At 43.0% G+C, this 15,917-nt stretch overlaps 1 protein-coding gene across 11 annotated transcripts in view; it reads right to left on the bottom strand.

Moving 5' to 3' along the window:
* CSNK1G1 (casein kinase 1 gamma 1) overlaps positions 1–15,917 on the bottom strand; it is a 32,908-nt gene that overhangs the window by 11,136 nt on the left and 5,855 nt on the right. For 5 of the 11 annotated variants that reach the window (XM_087972729.1, XM_087972727.1, XM_026684103.2 and 2 more), the window contains exons 4-12: positions 15,007–15,076; positions 13,845–13,996; positions 12,939–13,173; positions 10,881–10,966; positions 10,240–10,324; positions 8,484–8,632; positions 7,158–7,259; positions 6,211–6,318; positions 4,182–4,288 (exon numbers count right to left, since the gene is read on the bottom strand). In XM_087972729.1, coding sequence (XP_087828855.1) covers positions 4,182–4,288; positions 6,211–6,318; positions 7,158–7,259; positions 8,484–8,632; positions 10,240–10,324; positions 10,881–10,966; positions 12,939–13,173; positions 13,845–13,996; positions 15,007–15,076 — 1,094 coding nt within the window. Of the gene's footprint in view, positions 1–1,182; positions 1,340–4,181; positions 4,289–6,210; positions 6,319–7,157; positions 7,260–8,483; positions 8,633–10,239; positions 10,325–10,880; positions 10,967–12,938; positions 13,174–13,844; positions 13,997–15,006; positions 15,077–15,917 lie in introns of those variants that run through there. The other 6 variants (XM_087972731.1, XM_087972732.1, XM_026684109.2 and 3 more) reach the window with 3 other exon arrangements.

Raw genomic sequence — 15,917 nt, 5'->3', positions numbered from 1 at the left:
CATTTTAGATTACAAATCCGCTAACTGCCCTGACTGATACTGGTCACCTCAGAACTTTCATCACCCTTCGGGCCAAGGATGGACAGGCAGATGAACATGCACGCATGCGGAAGAAATGGGGGATGTTTTAAAATGAAAGGCCAAGGAGCTAAGTGGGGAAAAACAAACTAAAGACTGCGAGAGTTGTTGTTTGAATTGCAATCACCTGCTTCAAAGGAAAGCAAGTGGTGTTACTCAAACACCGTAGTTTTCTCGGTCCCAGGGTGGATAATTGAAATCTGGCCCAAGGGGTAAGTCAGAATCATGGGATGGGATGGGATGGGAGAGGAAAGAGTTCCCCTCACCCACACTGATATCCTGCTGTCTCATCCCATTTAGACAGAAGATGGGGCTGTTCACTGTCCATCTTCAAGAAGAAAGACCTCAGCCAAAACAGCTGGTATAGTGACAGGGAAACTTGACAAGCCGTATTGAGTTTGGGGTTCAAAACTCCCCATGATCAACCTCTTTTCTTCATCGCCACATCCGAAACTCTAAAATTCCCCATCTGGCAAAATAAGCCAAATATTATTGTCGCTGCTACCATCCCCAAATTCCTGGGACAGAATGTTTCCAATGCAGGAGCTCCAAGAATGTAAAGCTTTGAAAAATCAATACATTCTAGCATTATGCAGTTTTGAACTACTGGGAATTATTGTTGGAATGGAAACTCAATTAGAACCCAAAAGGCACTCTTTTCAGAACCCCCCAAAAAAAAAAAAAGAAACTCTTATGCTAGGTACTTTTTAACAAGTCAAACTCTGGTGTAGTTCAAAACTGCTCTCTTCTCCACTAGCTGCCCAGAGCTAGAAAAACCTGGTTATATGGATCCACATTTGGGGATCCACTTTAGACAACAGATAAGGAATTCTGGGACAAAAAGCAGGACTACGCTATTCTCACAATACAGATCCCTAGCATTGGAAATGCCCAAATCCTTCACGACACCATTGCAAAACTGCTAACAACACGCACTTTTTACCAATAAAGGGTAGGAAAAGTATATCTGCTTAAAGAAAAACCTGGATAGTTCAACCACTTTGGGGACAAACCGAGATGCCTTCATTCTTTCCAAATACTTGGCCGCTGTCTCTTTTGACGAAAAGAGGGAAGCCGCAGACCAGTGCAAATCCGGGCACCAACCTCCCTGACACCTTGCCCTAAGGAGGCCACTTCTTAACTATCTGCCCACTCGAATAATTTCACTTTGTTTTGGCCAAGCACAGCCTAGTCTGATTCACTCCCCCTTGCACGTGAACCAGAGAGAGTGACTCACCACAAGTTGAGCATTTTCAGGCAGCTACAACAGACAGTGAGAGGAGAAAGAAAGGAAAGAAAGAAAGACAAATAAAAACACAGAAAGGAAAGAAGGAAACATTAGCTCGGAGTATGATGGAAGCAAGTCACGGCAGTTCATGCATTGCGTGCATTGCGGATCTGAGGGTCCTCACCAGCTCCACCTATTTTCTCAGATGGGGTTCCTCTACCTAACCCTCCTGCACTTCCTGAGGAAGAGAGACCACGATGGGCGGTTTCTGAGACAGACAAAAAGAAGCATTGGCAATAGCCCAGGATCCAATAGGATAATAAGCAGGATAAATGTGTTCAGTGAGACCCTGGCAAATGGGAGCGGGAAGGTTTTTAAACTGCTAGGCTGGAATATATTCTTGGAAAAGAAAACCCTAAAGAGACTGCCTAGGAAGGCCCAGATGCAAACACCTTAATGCTTTGATGGACCATTAACATAACAGCACTACGACATAAGACTGATCGCTAAGAATAAAGATACAACTTTTGCGTTCGGTAAGAAGAGGCTTCTGGGAAAGCTGTCAATGAGTGGTTTTAAAGAGGAGGATGACCTGGCAAAAATCAAAGATGAAACTGGATTCCCAGCTAATTCAAGCTGTTACGAGGGATGGCTGATCGAGAAACGTCTTGGAAATAATCATTGCCTGAGATAACTGAGGGGAAACCTTGGAAGTACCATTTCCACGGAAAGTTTGGTTCAGAGGGACCACGGTGCCCCGAAGATCAATTGTGATTTCCAGAGAACATTAACATTTCCCTAACTTCCACGTCCATTGCAGATTTCAATTCTGAGCTGCAAATATCCACAGTGATATAGAAAATGAACTTTTTTCTTAGTTGTTTTGCAATCCAGATCAGACAAGCCCAGTTTCTTCCACCCGAGAGGAAAACTTCTCTTATGAAACTGGAGCAGGACGCAATGTTTTCACAGACATGCAATCCTAGATCCAATTACTTGGGAATAAAAAGATTCTCTGAACTAAGTGGGATTTGCTCCAAGTCAGCTTCCAGAGATAGGATAGGATAGGATAGGATAAGATAGAATAGAATAGAATAGAATAGAATAGAATAGAATAGAATAGAATAGAATAGAATAGAATAGAATAGAATAGAATAGAATAGAATAGAATAATTCTTTATTGGCCAAGTGTGATTGGACACACAAGGAATTTGTCTTGGTGTAAATACTCTCAGTATACATAAAGAAAAGGTACATTCGTTAAGAATCAAGAATCATAATGTACAACACTTAATGATAGTCATAGGGTATGTATGTATGTATGTATGTGTATATGTATATTTGTTTTCTTAAGTTTTCGTGGGTACTTACATGTATGGTATTTAGCTTTGTTCGGGTATTTTCAGGTATACGTATATGTATATATAGAGATGATGAGAAGAAAAGAAGTGAGCCCATTCCTTCAGCTTGACTGACCCTATATCACAAAGATGATGGTCTGTCTTTGCTTGGTAGATACAAGAGTTCTCTTAGTCATTTTATTCATGCTACAACCCAAACAGATATTTTAAGGGCTGAAGTTTAGTTCATCCCTGTAACATTTCCGGGGGGGGGGGACACCTCCTGCTGCTAAACTGCTCAAGTCTCTTCCCGCACTTTATACAAATGCAGTTAATTTTTCAAAATCAGCCTAATCTCTCCTTCCCATCTCCACCCTTTTAACCACAGAAAGTCACTGGCCAAAGTTATCAACTGGAAAAGCTAACCAAAGACCACATTTTGTCACAAGGAGATTTGTGATTTAAAAAAAAAAAAGCATTAAAAATTCTTCTCCTTCTCAGCTCGAAGGTGTTATAGAGGTTTTTTTTTTTTTTCTTAAGGGAGAAGTTGGGAATGTTTCCAAATTAATAACCTGTTTTTAAAAGATTTTTAGGGCGATGGCTTCCTCTCTTAGCTGGGGCTTCAGAACCTGAAGCACAATTAAATTTAAGGCAGAGATAAGCCTGTTTTTCTAGAAAGGACACGTGAAGTTCACCTTTAACCTAGCCAGTCGAGGATCACACCTGCCATAAAACTTACAGGAACATTGTTATGATTGTTGAAAGGCTGCTCAGAGTCTCAACAGAAGATAAAGTCAGGCAAGATAAACGGCAGTGTTCGGCCCCTAACTAAGTCTTTGAGGAAACTTCTTCTCAGTGTAAACAATCAAGTATGTCCGAATCTCCCTCGTGGAGAAAAAGAAATGGCGGGAGGAGGCTCCCTATCATGGTTCCTGCAGTGATAATAAATCATAGACGGCAGCACTGGATGGTAGAGATGGAAATAATGGCCTAACAGAAGCAAAATAAATCCCACCGCAGGCAAAAAATAACTCAGGACTTCTGTGAGCCAGAAGTTCCTTACTGAACACAAAAATTGTCTCTTTTCAAAGAGGAGTTAAAGCACAAGAGAAATTTGATTTTCAGAAGAAGACTGGGGATGGAGAAGGAGAAGGCACGTGAGTCTCTGAATGGTAGACTACTACACTATCCCAAAGAAATTGGAAGGGTTAAAAGTGCGTACAGCAATAAGGACCAAAACCTACAGCCTTAACTACTGGGGAAAATCGGTTACGCATGCCAGTTGCAAATTCTTCTGAAACCCTCCGTCAAACCTGCAGCGCATGCATCGGTCAGAAGTAGCATGACCTGGACAGCCCAAGGGAAAAGAAGCTGCACCCAGCAACGCCGTGGTTATCCATGCAGAAGGAAAGCGGGGGTGGGGAAAAAGGATCTGGCCACACATTATGGGCACGGGTGCATCCAAGCCTGGAAACACACTAACGTATTTTACATGGAGATGATGCAGGGGAAACCTGGCTTGAAAGCAAACATACTTAGCTTCTTCTACAACTTCCACCTCGGTACGGGCTGCAAGTTGTACGTTGGAAGGTGCTCCCGCTGGCTCTTCAACGTTCAACTCGCCGTTGGTTGAGCTTACCACCTGGAACGAATGCCAACCAAGAAACAAAACTCTGTTAATAAGGGAGCTAAGACCCAAGGGTGGGTCACAAGTCACATCCAATGCAGCCTCTACAGCTCTTCTTGAACCCAATACACACTAAGACATCTTGAGGTCACCGGGTTGGTGATCAACCCTATCTTCCTTCTCTCTTGCAGCCTCTTCTCCTCCATCTTGGCACATCTGTTGATCAGGAAGCCAAGAGGTTTAACACTCACAATCACCACTACAGGGGAGACTGCTTCATTCTGGCAGCCGAGGGCCAGGAAGGAAAACAGAGGATGGTTTCAGATGATGGAGGAGTTTTTTTGTCCATGAAGGGGTTTTTGTCATGCCCCAGTTGGAGTCTGATTCTGAGGGAGAGGAGGAACAGCTGACAGGGAGTGGGAGTGTGGCTCCGGTGGCTGTGGAGGAAACTGGGGAAGGGCACAGGCTGGCTGGGCATTCAGAGAAAGACCCAGGCCCATCCCCTCTTCATCCTAGGGCACGCAGGGAGGTAAGGATAAGGGAGCAACGTGGCTTGCGAGAGAGAAGAAGGCCCCGATCCCTTTTATTATTTGCAGCTAGAAGAACAGGATATAAGTGGGGCGTCTGCACACGGCTCCTTGCTGGAAGCAAAGCGTGCATTACCTTGGTCGAACCTTATCTGGGTTTTGGCGTCCTCCCAACTGTGGATGCTGAGTTATCGTTTGAAAGTCTGCAATTTATCATCCTGGCCTGCTGTGTTAATTACTTCAGTGTGGTTTGTGTTGGTTCTTTTATTTCTAATTATCTTTACTTTGGGTTCGGACTGCATTTCTGCCCTTCGTAGACTGTTTTTTGAAGAGTTTGTTATCCAGCCAAGGATAATTGGACATTGGGGCCAAGTTGGAGGCATTAAAGGGAATTTATTCTACTTTTGTGACTTCGTTATTTTTGTGTCACGCCCTGGGTCATCACAGGTTTATGTCTGAACGTATCCATCTTTTTTGCACTTAATAAGTGTTTGATTGACAGCATACAAATCCCACAAGGGGCAAGGTAGCCTATTTTGTATGCTGGCTACGGCACAAGTCATTTGAAATCCGAAGAATCAGTTATATACGGGTAGTCCTCGATTTGCAACCGCCGTCGAGCCCAAAATGTCAGTTGCTACGCAAGACAGTTGCTAAGTGAGTTTGGCCCCATTTTACAACCTTTCGCGCCAGTTGTTGATCCCTGCGGTTGTTAAAATTAGTAACACGGTTGTGAAGTGAACCTGGCTTGCCCCACTGACTTCGCTGGGCAGAAGGTCGCAAAAGAGAATCACGTGACCCCGCGACACCGCAACCGTCGTAAAAATGAGTCGGTTGCCAAACGGCTGAATTTTGAGCACGTGACCAGGAGGAGGAGGAGGAGGAGAAATCCAAATTTTTAGACTTATGGCCTAAGTCAGGGGTCCCCAAACTTGGCAACTTTAAGACTTGTGGATCTCAACTCCCAGAATTTTCCAGCCAGCTAAGCTGGCTGGAGAATTCTGGGAGTTGAAGTCCACAAGTCTTAAAAGTTGCCAAGTTTGGAGACCTCTGGCCTACGTTCTGTCTCAAACTCCTTCTCCAATTTGAGCCCCCACCAGATGTGGATTAATTGCAAGATTTCTCCAGCCAGATTGGTCTTCCTTGGAAGTTTACACCCGTGGACGATGTCCAGATTGCGGGGAAAACTCTCCTAAAGAGTCAGCAGGGCAATACACAGCAACACCGCACTTAGCTTCTAAGTCTTTTTAGCATTCACAAACCTCCGATTATCGTGCCCGCCCGCCTAGCAGAAGCCAAACCTTGCAGGGAAAAGATGGAAGAAGGGACCCTGCGCATGCCCAAAGGGTGATGGCCAAACGGCTGTGCGGGGAGAATGGGGAGGGGAGGGGGAAAAAAATACAGCAATACCTGGACAGATCCCCCATGCCGTTCGGTAGCCAAGTGAGAGGTCAGAAACAAAGCATTGGCCTGCCGGACCGCCGGAATTTCCCACTCTCCTTTGCGTTCAGACACAGGCTGCCCAGGGCATCAGCATGCAGGAAAGCAAAGAGACCGGAGGGAAGGCAAAAAAAAAAAAGGTGAGCCGGAACCAAGCAAGCATGTGAGAAAGCTCAAGTGGGACAGGGGAGCAAAGCATTTCAGGCGCCGGATATTCCCGTGGACAAGAAGGCCCGAAAGGCACAAAGCAGTGAAGGCAGGAAAGTGCGTTCCCCTGCGGTTTAAAAACAGGAAATAAATCTATATATAACGGGTAGTCCTCAACTTAGGGGGTCCAAAATTTCTGTTGATAAGGGGAAGATTCATTGAGTTTTGCCTCCACTTTACCACCTTTCTTGCCACATTCGTTAAGTGAATCACTTGTTAAGTCAGTGACACTAACTGAGTGAATCCGGCTTCTCTGTTGACTTTGCTTGTCAGAAGGACGCAAAAGGGAGACCACACGTCCCTGGAACACGGCAACCATCATAAATATGAGTCAGTTGCCAAGCGCCTGCAATTTTATCCCACGATCATTGTGGGGGGGGGGGTTTGCTACTACAGTTGTTAAGTGTGAAAACTGGTCCCAAGTGGCCTTTGAATCTCCGTTCTCAGACTGTCAATTTCTCCCAATTAGCATGGGAGACCTGAGTATGTTGTACTCTTGCTTTAAAGACCACATCCACACACACACACACACACACCCAAAGCAGCCCACGCAGAGTTGTTAAGGGAAAGCTTGCTAGACAAAAAAAAAAAAAAAGGTGAAGAGCGGCATTAATAAGGCCGGCGACACCCCTGGCTTTTCTAGGTGCCCCTTTCAGGGATGAACTACAGGCTGGAGATTTTAAAGCGCGAACGCATTCAAGTGAACCAACCTGATTCCGGTAAGGCTGCACTGAGGATCGATCCCGATGCATATGGGGGTCTCGCATTACGGATGGTCCCGATTCTACATGCATGGGTCCCACTGGAGTGGGCTGGAAAATAAAACACAGACACGAGGGAATCCCATTGTCAACTCATAAAACATTTTGTATACACGCTTTATAGTTGTCAACAGAAAGAAGGGGGGGGGGGGTTTCAAAGAGCAGGCGGCAGTGCGGAATCGAAAGTACATTCCATTCATATTTTCTTCAAACACTGATTAGATGACTGAAGCTTCTGCCGAGCAAAAATTTAATTGGAGAGCATGATTGACGACCCTTGGCTATGGACGTGTCTTGTTGGATAATACACCCAGAGGGGTGGGGGTGGGGGGGAAGCAGGATCAAGGGTGACAGTGAATTACGTATCTCAGAGTCATGCCAGCATGTTAACTTCTAATAAATCCTTTGAAGTAATGGGAGTGTGGCTCAAGGCTCATGATTTAATTGGAGTAACTGCTGGAATCCTGATATCCATTCCCTGAAAACAAGGTTAACACTTCCCCAGTTCAAAAGGGAGGAAAAGAAAACCCTTTTGAAAATAAAAATATTATGTGAACACCTAGGCTTGCAGGAAAGTTATTGATAAAATACAGGTTGTCCTTGGACTTACGACCACAATCGAGCCCAAAATTTCAGTTGTTCAGTGAGACATTTTTTAAAGTCAATTTTGCCCCATTTTACTTGCCACAGTTGCTAAGAGAATCGCTGCAGTTGTTAAGTTAGTAACATGGTTGTGAGGTGAATTTAGCTTCCCTGTTGACTTTGCTTGTTAGAAGTTTGCCAAAGGGGATCATGTGACCCTGGGATGCTGCAACCATCATAAATATGAGCCAGTTGCCAATTGCCTAAATTTGGATCACGTGACCATAGGGATGCTGCAACAGTCATTAGGTGTGAAAAATGGTCACAAGTCACTTTTTTTCCAGTGCCGTTGTAACTTTTAACGGTCACTAAATAAATTATTGTAAGTCGAGGGCTACCTGTCCAGGCAGTGACCTTACTTTCCAAATAACGAGATAGTGAGGTTGTGTCAAAACTGAATAGAATAGAATTCTTTATTGGCCAAGTGTAATTGGACACACAAGGAATTTGTCTTGGTACATATGCTCTAAAACAGGGGTCTCCAACCATAGCAACTTTAAGACTTGTGGACTTCAAATTGTTGAAGTCCACAACTCTTAAAGTTGCTACAGTTGGAGAGCCCTGCTGTAAAACTGGCTTTTAAAAAGCAACTTCTGGGAAAAATACAGCAGATCCCACAGGATGGCCACTTACAATTGGTCTGCCAACCCAGTCGTAGGCATAATCGAAGGTGAATCCTCTCTTTTCAAATAATTCAGTGAAGATGGTTCGCAGGTAATCATAGTCGGGTCTCTCAAAGAAGTCTAATCGTCTGACGTAACGAAGGTAGGCGGCCATCTCCTCTGTTAAAGGGAATTAGGAAGAAGCAACATCAGACAATCTGTTCAGAAAGAAGTAGAAGCAGAATACATTTCAGCGTTACCTACTGGTCAGATTAAACCCCCCCTAAAATTATCAGTTTACAGAGGCAGACGAGATCGACAAATCTGTTGCATGGATGGGCCACCAAGCCATGGATTTCTAAAGGGGCCTCCTTAAGTACATCATTGAAATATTTGCAGATTTACGAAAAAGGGGCAAAAACAATAAGTAGGCACCAGTTTTTGGAACTATTGTTTATATTAGCGTTCTTATTCTCCAAACTATTAAAGGCACTGGTGGGTATAAAGATAAAATACATAGCTATAGCCACTTCAAAAGCAGAATTTAGACTTAATGGATTATAATGCAGGTGTATCTTCTCTCTCTCTCTCTCTCTCTCTCTCTCACACACACACACACACACACACACACAACAGCTGATAAAGAAGGAGATGCAGTCTGCTTGCTTTGCGCTGCTGGGATGCAAATTACAAACCTTTGTATATTGGGGATTTCTTGACACGGATGGGTTGCGGAGCTCAGACTGAAAGGGCTGAACTCAACAGAAAGTCCGTCATAAAAAGGCCAGATGATTCAGAGCAGAGCTAGGCAGGGATTACATCACTTCTAAAAGAACTGAAAGCTGATAGAACTTCATATTCTAAAGAAGTTTGAAGGAGAGGCCCTCCCTCATTTAATCAATGTTTGCTACACACGTTCAGATCTTTTCCTTCTTCCCCATGTTTAGAGGAAGAGAGCATCAAGCACCACAGTTTAAGTTTCCAATTTTAAAAAGAAGTTTCACAGGCGGTTACAAATTCGGTGATGGAGAAACCATCTTCCATCACATACAGAACTGAACTTGGAGGACAGACTGGAACCACGCAAACTATGTTTTTTAGAGCCCACCTGGGTCACTGGCACCAGGGTTGACAGAACCAGAAGCTATCAAAGTATCTAAGAGAAACATTAAGAATGCCTTTTACCTGTTGACTCCAAGGAGAGAAGGCTTTGAATATTTCACCTGGAATTTGCTGTTATTTTAATCCAAGTGTATCATCTAGATTTGGGGTATCCAACTGTGGCAACTTTAAGTCTTGTAGACTTCAACTCCCAGAATTCCACATCCAGCATATCAAATATGCTGCTTTTAGTCTAGGCAGCATAAACTATTCACTGCAGCCTGCCAGGTGACTGAAACACCTGTTTGTGGCTGTTAAGCCAACTGCAAAAATGTTTTATCCAATGGAAAGCAGATTGCAAATGTGACATTTTTATCAAACCTGATAAATCATGATAAATCAGCCTAGTTAATATAAACATTTGAAATATCAGGAGTTTGCAAGTAATTATTCATATGGGTGCAAGAAAAAGTCAGATTTTAAAGTGTAAGTGAAATTTGTGGCCAACTCTAAAGATAGTCATATATTAAACTATGGTTTCCAGGTGTGTGCATAATCTTTTTTATATTAGCATATTTTTCTGTACAAGCTACATTCTAAAAATCACCGCCTTAATAGTTCTTATTTCTAGGAGTAATTTACAGAAATGATATGCCACCAGAACTAAAACCAGAACTAAAACTTACCTGGAAAGTTCTCACAGAGAACATCGATTGGAGTATTCCTCTTTGTGTCCCCAATCTTCTGGTATCGCTCTTTCAGTGTATCAGCCTGTGAAATGCAGAGATTCTAATTTAAAAAACTATTATTGGGTCATAATACGAAGGATGCTGTCCTGGAAAGAAGGACAGGTAAAGTAACCAGGGGAACAATATTTGAGTGAGTTATAGAAGCTTGGCAAGCATTTAACTAAGTCCTTGCCTGTCATCTGATACATCTTTATTTGCATCATAACTCAGCAAGTTTTGTTTTTAACACCAGCACTGGGGGAAAAAAGAGTAATTTAAATTTTCCCATCTGCAAAATGAAACCAATTCACTTTCTGTACACCAGCTTCCCTTTGAATTTGCTCAATCATTTTAATAAGGTGTTGTGGGGTGTTTGCCCCCCTACTTTTCTGGGATTTTGTAAGCCACCCACCCAGAGTCTTCTGGAGTGGATAACCATAACAAATCGACTATATCAAATTAGATGGGGCAAAACCTGGATATTGATAGTGAGATGTCCTTCCGAAAGAATGAAAATAAAAATAAATTGTCAGTAGTGGCAGGTAATTCACACAGAAATTATCTGCCCAAACCCAAACGATGCATATTTTAGCATCTACCTTAAGGCCTTGCCATGGTAAACTGCCTCGAAGGAAATACATGAACATGTGTCCAAGAGCTTCCAAGTCATCTCGTCGACTCTGTTCTAAAACACGTAACAGAACAGAACACTGCTCTAACATCTTAATCAACATTACGTTAGTAATTACATTCCTAGTAATTAACTCGTGTCATAAAGAAGACATCCATAAATATGCAAACACAGAAGCAACGTATCTACAAGGAACCAGAGAAATTATTTAGTAAAGGTTTGTTCTACATGTACAACAGAATTGAGTTATTATTCATATTCTCCAAGGTGGCCATTCTCACATTCAAATGGAACACACATCTGTGTTAAAGCTAAACTGAACAATCTGGGGTTCTCCAGACGTTTTGCACTATCACAATTTCTGTTCAGGTGGGGTTATTTTTGTTTTTTATTTTGGTAATGTGTAAATCTGGTTTATTCCTCTCTTAATAAAAACAGGATTAAAAGCTTTATGTAAATCTTATTTTGTTTTGTTTTGAATTCCTAATGTGTGGAAAAGCACAAAATTTCAGTTCATGTGTCACAATGAAGAAACTACTGTGGTTTGTTTTGCTTGCAGGAGGAGAAAAGGAAGAAAAATTGAATAACAGTACCAGTCATTCGCATTTCCTAGTAGACAATTTTGGAAATGCCAGTTTACTAGCTCAATCCCAGCTGATAAACAGCTGTGCAAGAACATGCACTGATAACGTAAACTACCGTATTTGCCGGCGTATAAGACGAGCCCCCAACATTTCCACTCAAAATATAGTTTTTGTTATATACTCGCCGTATAAGACGACCCCCCCACTTGGAGGCATGTTTTTCAGGGCAAAAAAGTCATCTCATACGCCGGCAAATACGGTAAGTTGTAACACTTGGGGTATTCTGGATATAATTCTTGATTGACACCCCCGCCCCTTTCCCCCAAACTTACAAAGCCACCAAAATGCTTTAGAGAGGCAGCTTCGCCTTTCTCAGGCTGGCACTCAATTCCTCTCCCTTTCTTTGTGACAGCCCCCGCGTGCGTGCCATCGGGACTCCAAGGGTGGGGGATGGACAGCTGCCAACTCTCTCTCTCTCTCTCTCTCTCTGTGTGTGTGTGTGTGTGTGTGTGTGTGTGTGGTGTGGAGGGTAATTCCGGCTATCTCTGGCCTCAGCTCGGTTTTAAAGTCGCTTGGCCGGTTCCCAAGTCGCATAGCGCGCTGGCCGGGAGGCGCGGCGCCGGGTGGAAGCTCGGTGCAGGGAGGCGGATCTTTCTCTCTTAAGCGGGGAGGGGAGGAGGGACAAGAGGAGGGACGGGACAGGACAGGGGGTGGGAGGAGGTCCCTCGCCTTCTTCCACCGCCCACCGGACCCTTTTCTTCCCAAGGGGACCCTGGAAAGCAGCTCGGGAGCCGGGTGGCCCCGCCCAGCGGGTCCCATCAGGAACTTCCCGAGGACACACCCCCCGCCCCAAGCACAGCCCTCCCGGTCTTTCAAAGAGGGAGGGAGAAGCGGGAGGAGCAAATTGCCGCCCCCCGCCCCGCTGCCCAGAAGGAGGGCGCCACAGTCCATCCCCCCACCTTCTCCCCCCACTCCCTGGGCCATTACGCGGCTCGGGGCTGGCTGGGCGAGCGGCCCCGCCAGAGACCCTCCCGCTCCACCCCCACCCCACCTCCAGATTGGCCTCCGCAAGCGCCCCGAGCCGGGCGGAGGGTGGGTGGGTGGGTGGGTGGGAGGAGGAGGAAGAGAGACTCCGGCTGGGCTTGAAGGGGCTTCGCAAGTTGCGGAGCTCCGCCCCCGTCGCTCTTGCACCGAGTGACAACGTATTTACCGGCGTATAAGACGACCCCCCCACTTGGAGGCATGTTTTTCAGGGCAAAAAAGTCGTCTTATACGCCGGCAAATACGGTACTTTGAATTCATATTTATTGCAGGCATGCCAAAGTCATATTGCTAATTTTAAAGAGTCACAATATGAAAATTAACAGCCCCCAAACATGTTTTCATGATAGAAATAGTGCAGAAAAGTATCAGTTATTGCAGCATATTTATACTGAACAAACCTTTGCCCAGATGTGTATTAATTGACATATATCTTGCTGTTCCAGTAAGGCTCTTGTGTTCTCTGTAAGGTATATGTTTTTGTGTTTCAGGATCAATGTACTCCTTGGCCAATCCAAAGTCTATTATGTGGATGACATGTTCTTTCTTATTTCCTTGCCGGCCAATAAGAAAATTCTCTGGCTTGACATCTCTATAAATGAGATTCTTTGAGTGCACAAATTCCATTCGAGTAATCTATAAAAAGACAAAAAAAAAAGTTATTCTATATCTCCGAATTAAAAATCCTTTGCTAACTGCTCACAACTAGTATTTCGAATTAAGGTTCACATGTACAGGATCACAAGATATGAAAATACCTACTAGCTTCATATACCAAGATGCTTTTTTGCAGTAGTATAAATGCATTCCTTTATTTAGCTAAAGGAAATGGAAAATATAAGATAAGTAGATCACGATCAATTTAAGAAGCTACCTTCTAAAGAATGCAAAGGAATTGTACTGGGTTAGGCATTTTGTTCCTTAAAGATTATTGTCCCACACAGTTATACCAAATGAACCAAGAAAAGGCCACAACATGCCTCAAACTATCTAACAGTCCCTAGTAAACAGTTTGAAAGCCACAGTCCGTGATCTGATTTCTGTTTGTAACACTCATTTGATGCAGCCTATCTTAGCCACAAATCACTGTAATCAAACTAGCAGCTTGGCTTAACTACGGTAGTGCTCTTTTAAGTGACTGAGTTTCATTTTGGAAACTCTTTGCTGAATCCATGCTGGTTAAATACAACCAGAATAAGCCTATAAAGAAAAGTTTGCGTAAGAGCCCCAAAAAGGCAGTACTGTAATTGGAAATATTTGAGGTTGGAAGAAGGGAGGAATGTTTACAAAACTATTCTTTTACTCACCAGCTGAATTGCTATCATTAAGACAGTCTTCAGAGTGAACGTTCTATCACAGAGGTCAAACAAGTCCTCCAAACTTGGACCAAGGAGCTCCAGTACCATGGCATTGTATTTTCCACATGGACCATAATAAAATACTTGTGGGAAACCTTCAACTGAATCAAATGCAAATAAAAAATAAAAAAATTAAGTGCACTATATCAAGAGGATGTCACAGAAGGAAGAAAAAAAGCCTCAAAACCACCAGCTTTGACATGGGCCACCCAAATAAAAGTGTTAGAAAAATATATCCCAAGTTTCTTCATCACCACGTTTCATTTGGTCTTTCCTTTTCAAAAGGAAACCCCAAATTTTGAATTAGACCTATGCCAGTATAGCCATTCGTGACAATTTATATCCACTGGCAAATTCAATTCACTGAATTTGGTGATGGCTTACTGAGCTAAGCAGACGGTCTCTAAGATAGTTTGTAATTTTTTTTTCCATTTGGGACAAACTGAATCAAATCACCAGCTACTTTTCCAAGGTACCACCAGTTTCAAATCAGTTAACAAATGCCACATGGACAGTGTCAGGGTTCCCTCGATTGCCCTAATTAAATCATGAGCCTTGAGCCAAGCTTCAAAAGAATCCAAAAGATTTATTAGGAGCAACATGTTGGCATTGACCCATATGAAGCCAACTCTGCCATTGTCATTTACGGTCACCTGTGACCCTGTTTCCCCCCTCCCCTCTGGGTGTGTCATCAATCACATTCTCCAATGAAGGATTTTTGAGGGCAGAAGATCTGGTAGCCTAGGCTACAATCTTTGGAAGATAAGCGTGGAATGTACTCCTGGTTTTAATTGCCATACTGCTCCTTCAGGTTTTTTCCCCCTCCTGCTTATGGCAACTCAAAAAACAGGCATAGGAATGCTTTACGAGTTGCCAGAGAGATATTATTTTAAAAAAACAACAGTGAAGATTTTTTGGGGGTACAGAAAATGTCATTTTGGGTCCTGCCTTGCATCTGATGAGTTATATGCACTACATTTATCACTGCTAAAAACTGCACCCTCTGATTTCTAGGATATTGTAGCTTTCAAATATATGGTTGGGTAAGTACTAGTTTCACTACACCCCTTTGCCACAATTTATTTTAACTCCTAAGAGAAAGATTTCTTACCTGAGCAGCCGAGGTGTTTATAAAATCTATACTCTAAGTGTAGTTGTGGGGCACGAGATTTTAATGGCTCCTATAAAACACAAAATAATGAAACAAAAATGAACTGATTATTTAATGGTATTGTTTTACTAAATGACAATGTAGGAGCAGGAATACATCAAATTGGTTTTGCACATTTGCTTTCCAGTTTGAATACACACACACACACACACACACACACACACACACGTGGCCATTCAAAGCAAGGCCTTTCTATTGTAAAATTTTATTTTATGCCACTCAGAGTCACATTTGTGAGATGGCTGGCTGTATAAATATAATAAATTTATAAGTAGTGCAAACATGTGGAAAAAACACATTGCTTTAAAAGGAGATAAACTGCCATGTCTTTTTAAATGTTCAACAAAATATATCAGTGTTTCTCAGCCTTGGCAACTTGAAGCCAGGTGGACTTCAACTCCCAAAATGTTGGGTGGAATTCTGGGAGTTGAAGTCCATCCAGTTTCAAGTTGCCAGAAGTTGATGAACACTGAAATATTTGATCATTTCCTAAATGTATACATACCCATTTTAGGACTGTGCCATCTTTATAGAAAAGATGAAAGATGATGGGAATGCAAAACATTCACTCTCAAAACATTCTGATCCTGAAACAGCCCACTCCAACCTCACAGAAAACAGTTTTGTATTCCAAAATTGGCTTCTTTCAGACTGAATCTATATCGCTAGCAAGATGGACGCACATCAATTCAATACATAATTAAATCTACTTCTCATGCCCACCAACTTAAGTGAGCTGACGGGTGGGCATGTAAGCAGGATTCCTCGTATTAGATTCTTCTATTCATCTGCTGCAGTCCTTTTAAGAACTTTGTGGCAAGCAGGAAGAGTTTTAAAAATAATCACTGGCA

Source organism: Notechis scutatus, chromosome 11, assembly GCF_049901735.1.
Source record: "Notechis scutatus isolate UNSWTSFEM ecotype Mainland chromosome 11, rNotScu1.2, whole genome shotgun sequence".
In the NCBI taxonomy this organism is placed as follows: Eukaryota; Metazoa; Chordata; class Lepidosauria; order Squamata; family Elapidae; genus Notechis; species Notechis scutatus.
Note: the sequence above shows the minus strand (reverse complement) of the source record. Positions and strands in the feature narration are given on the sequence as shown.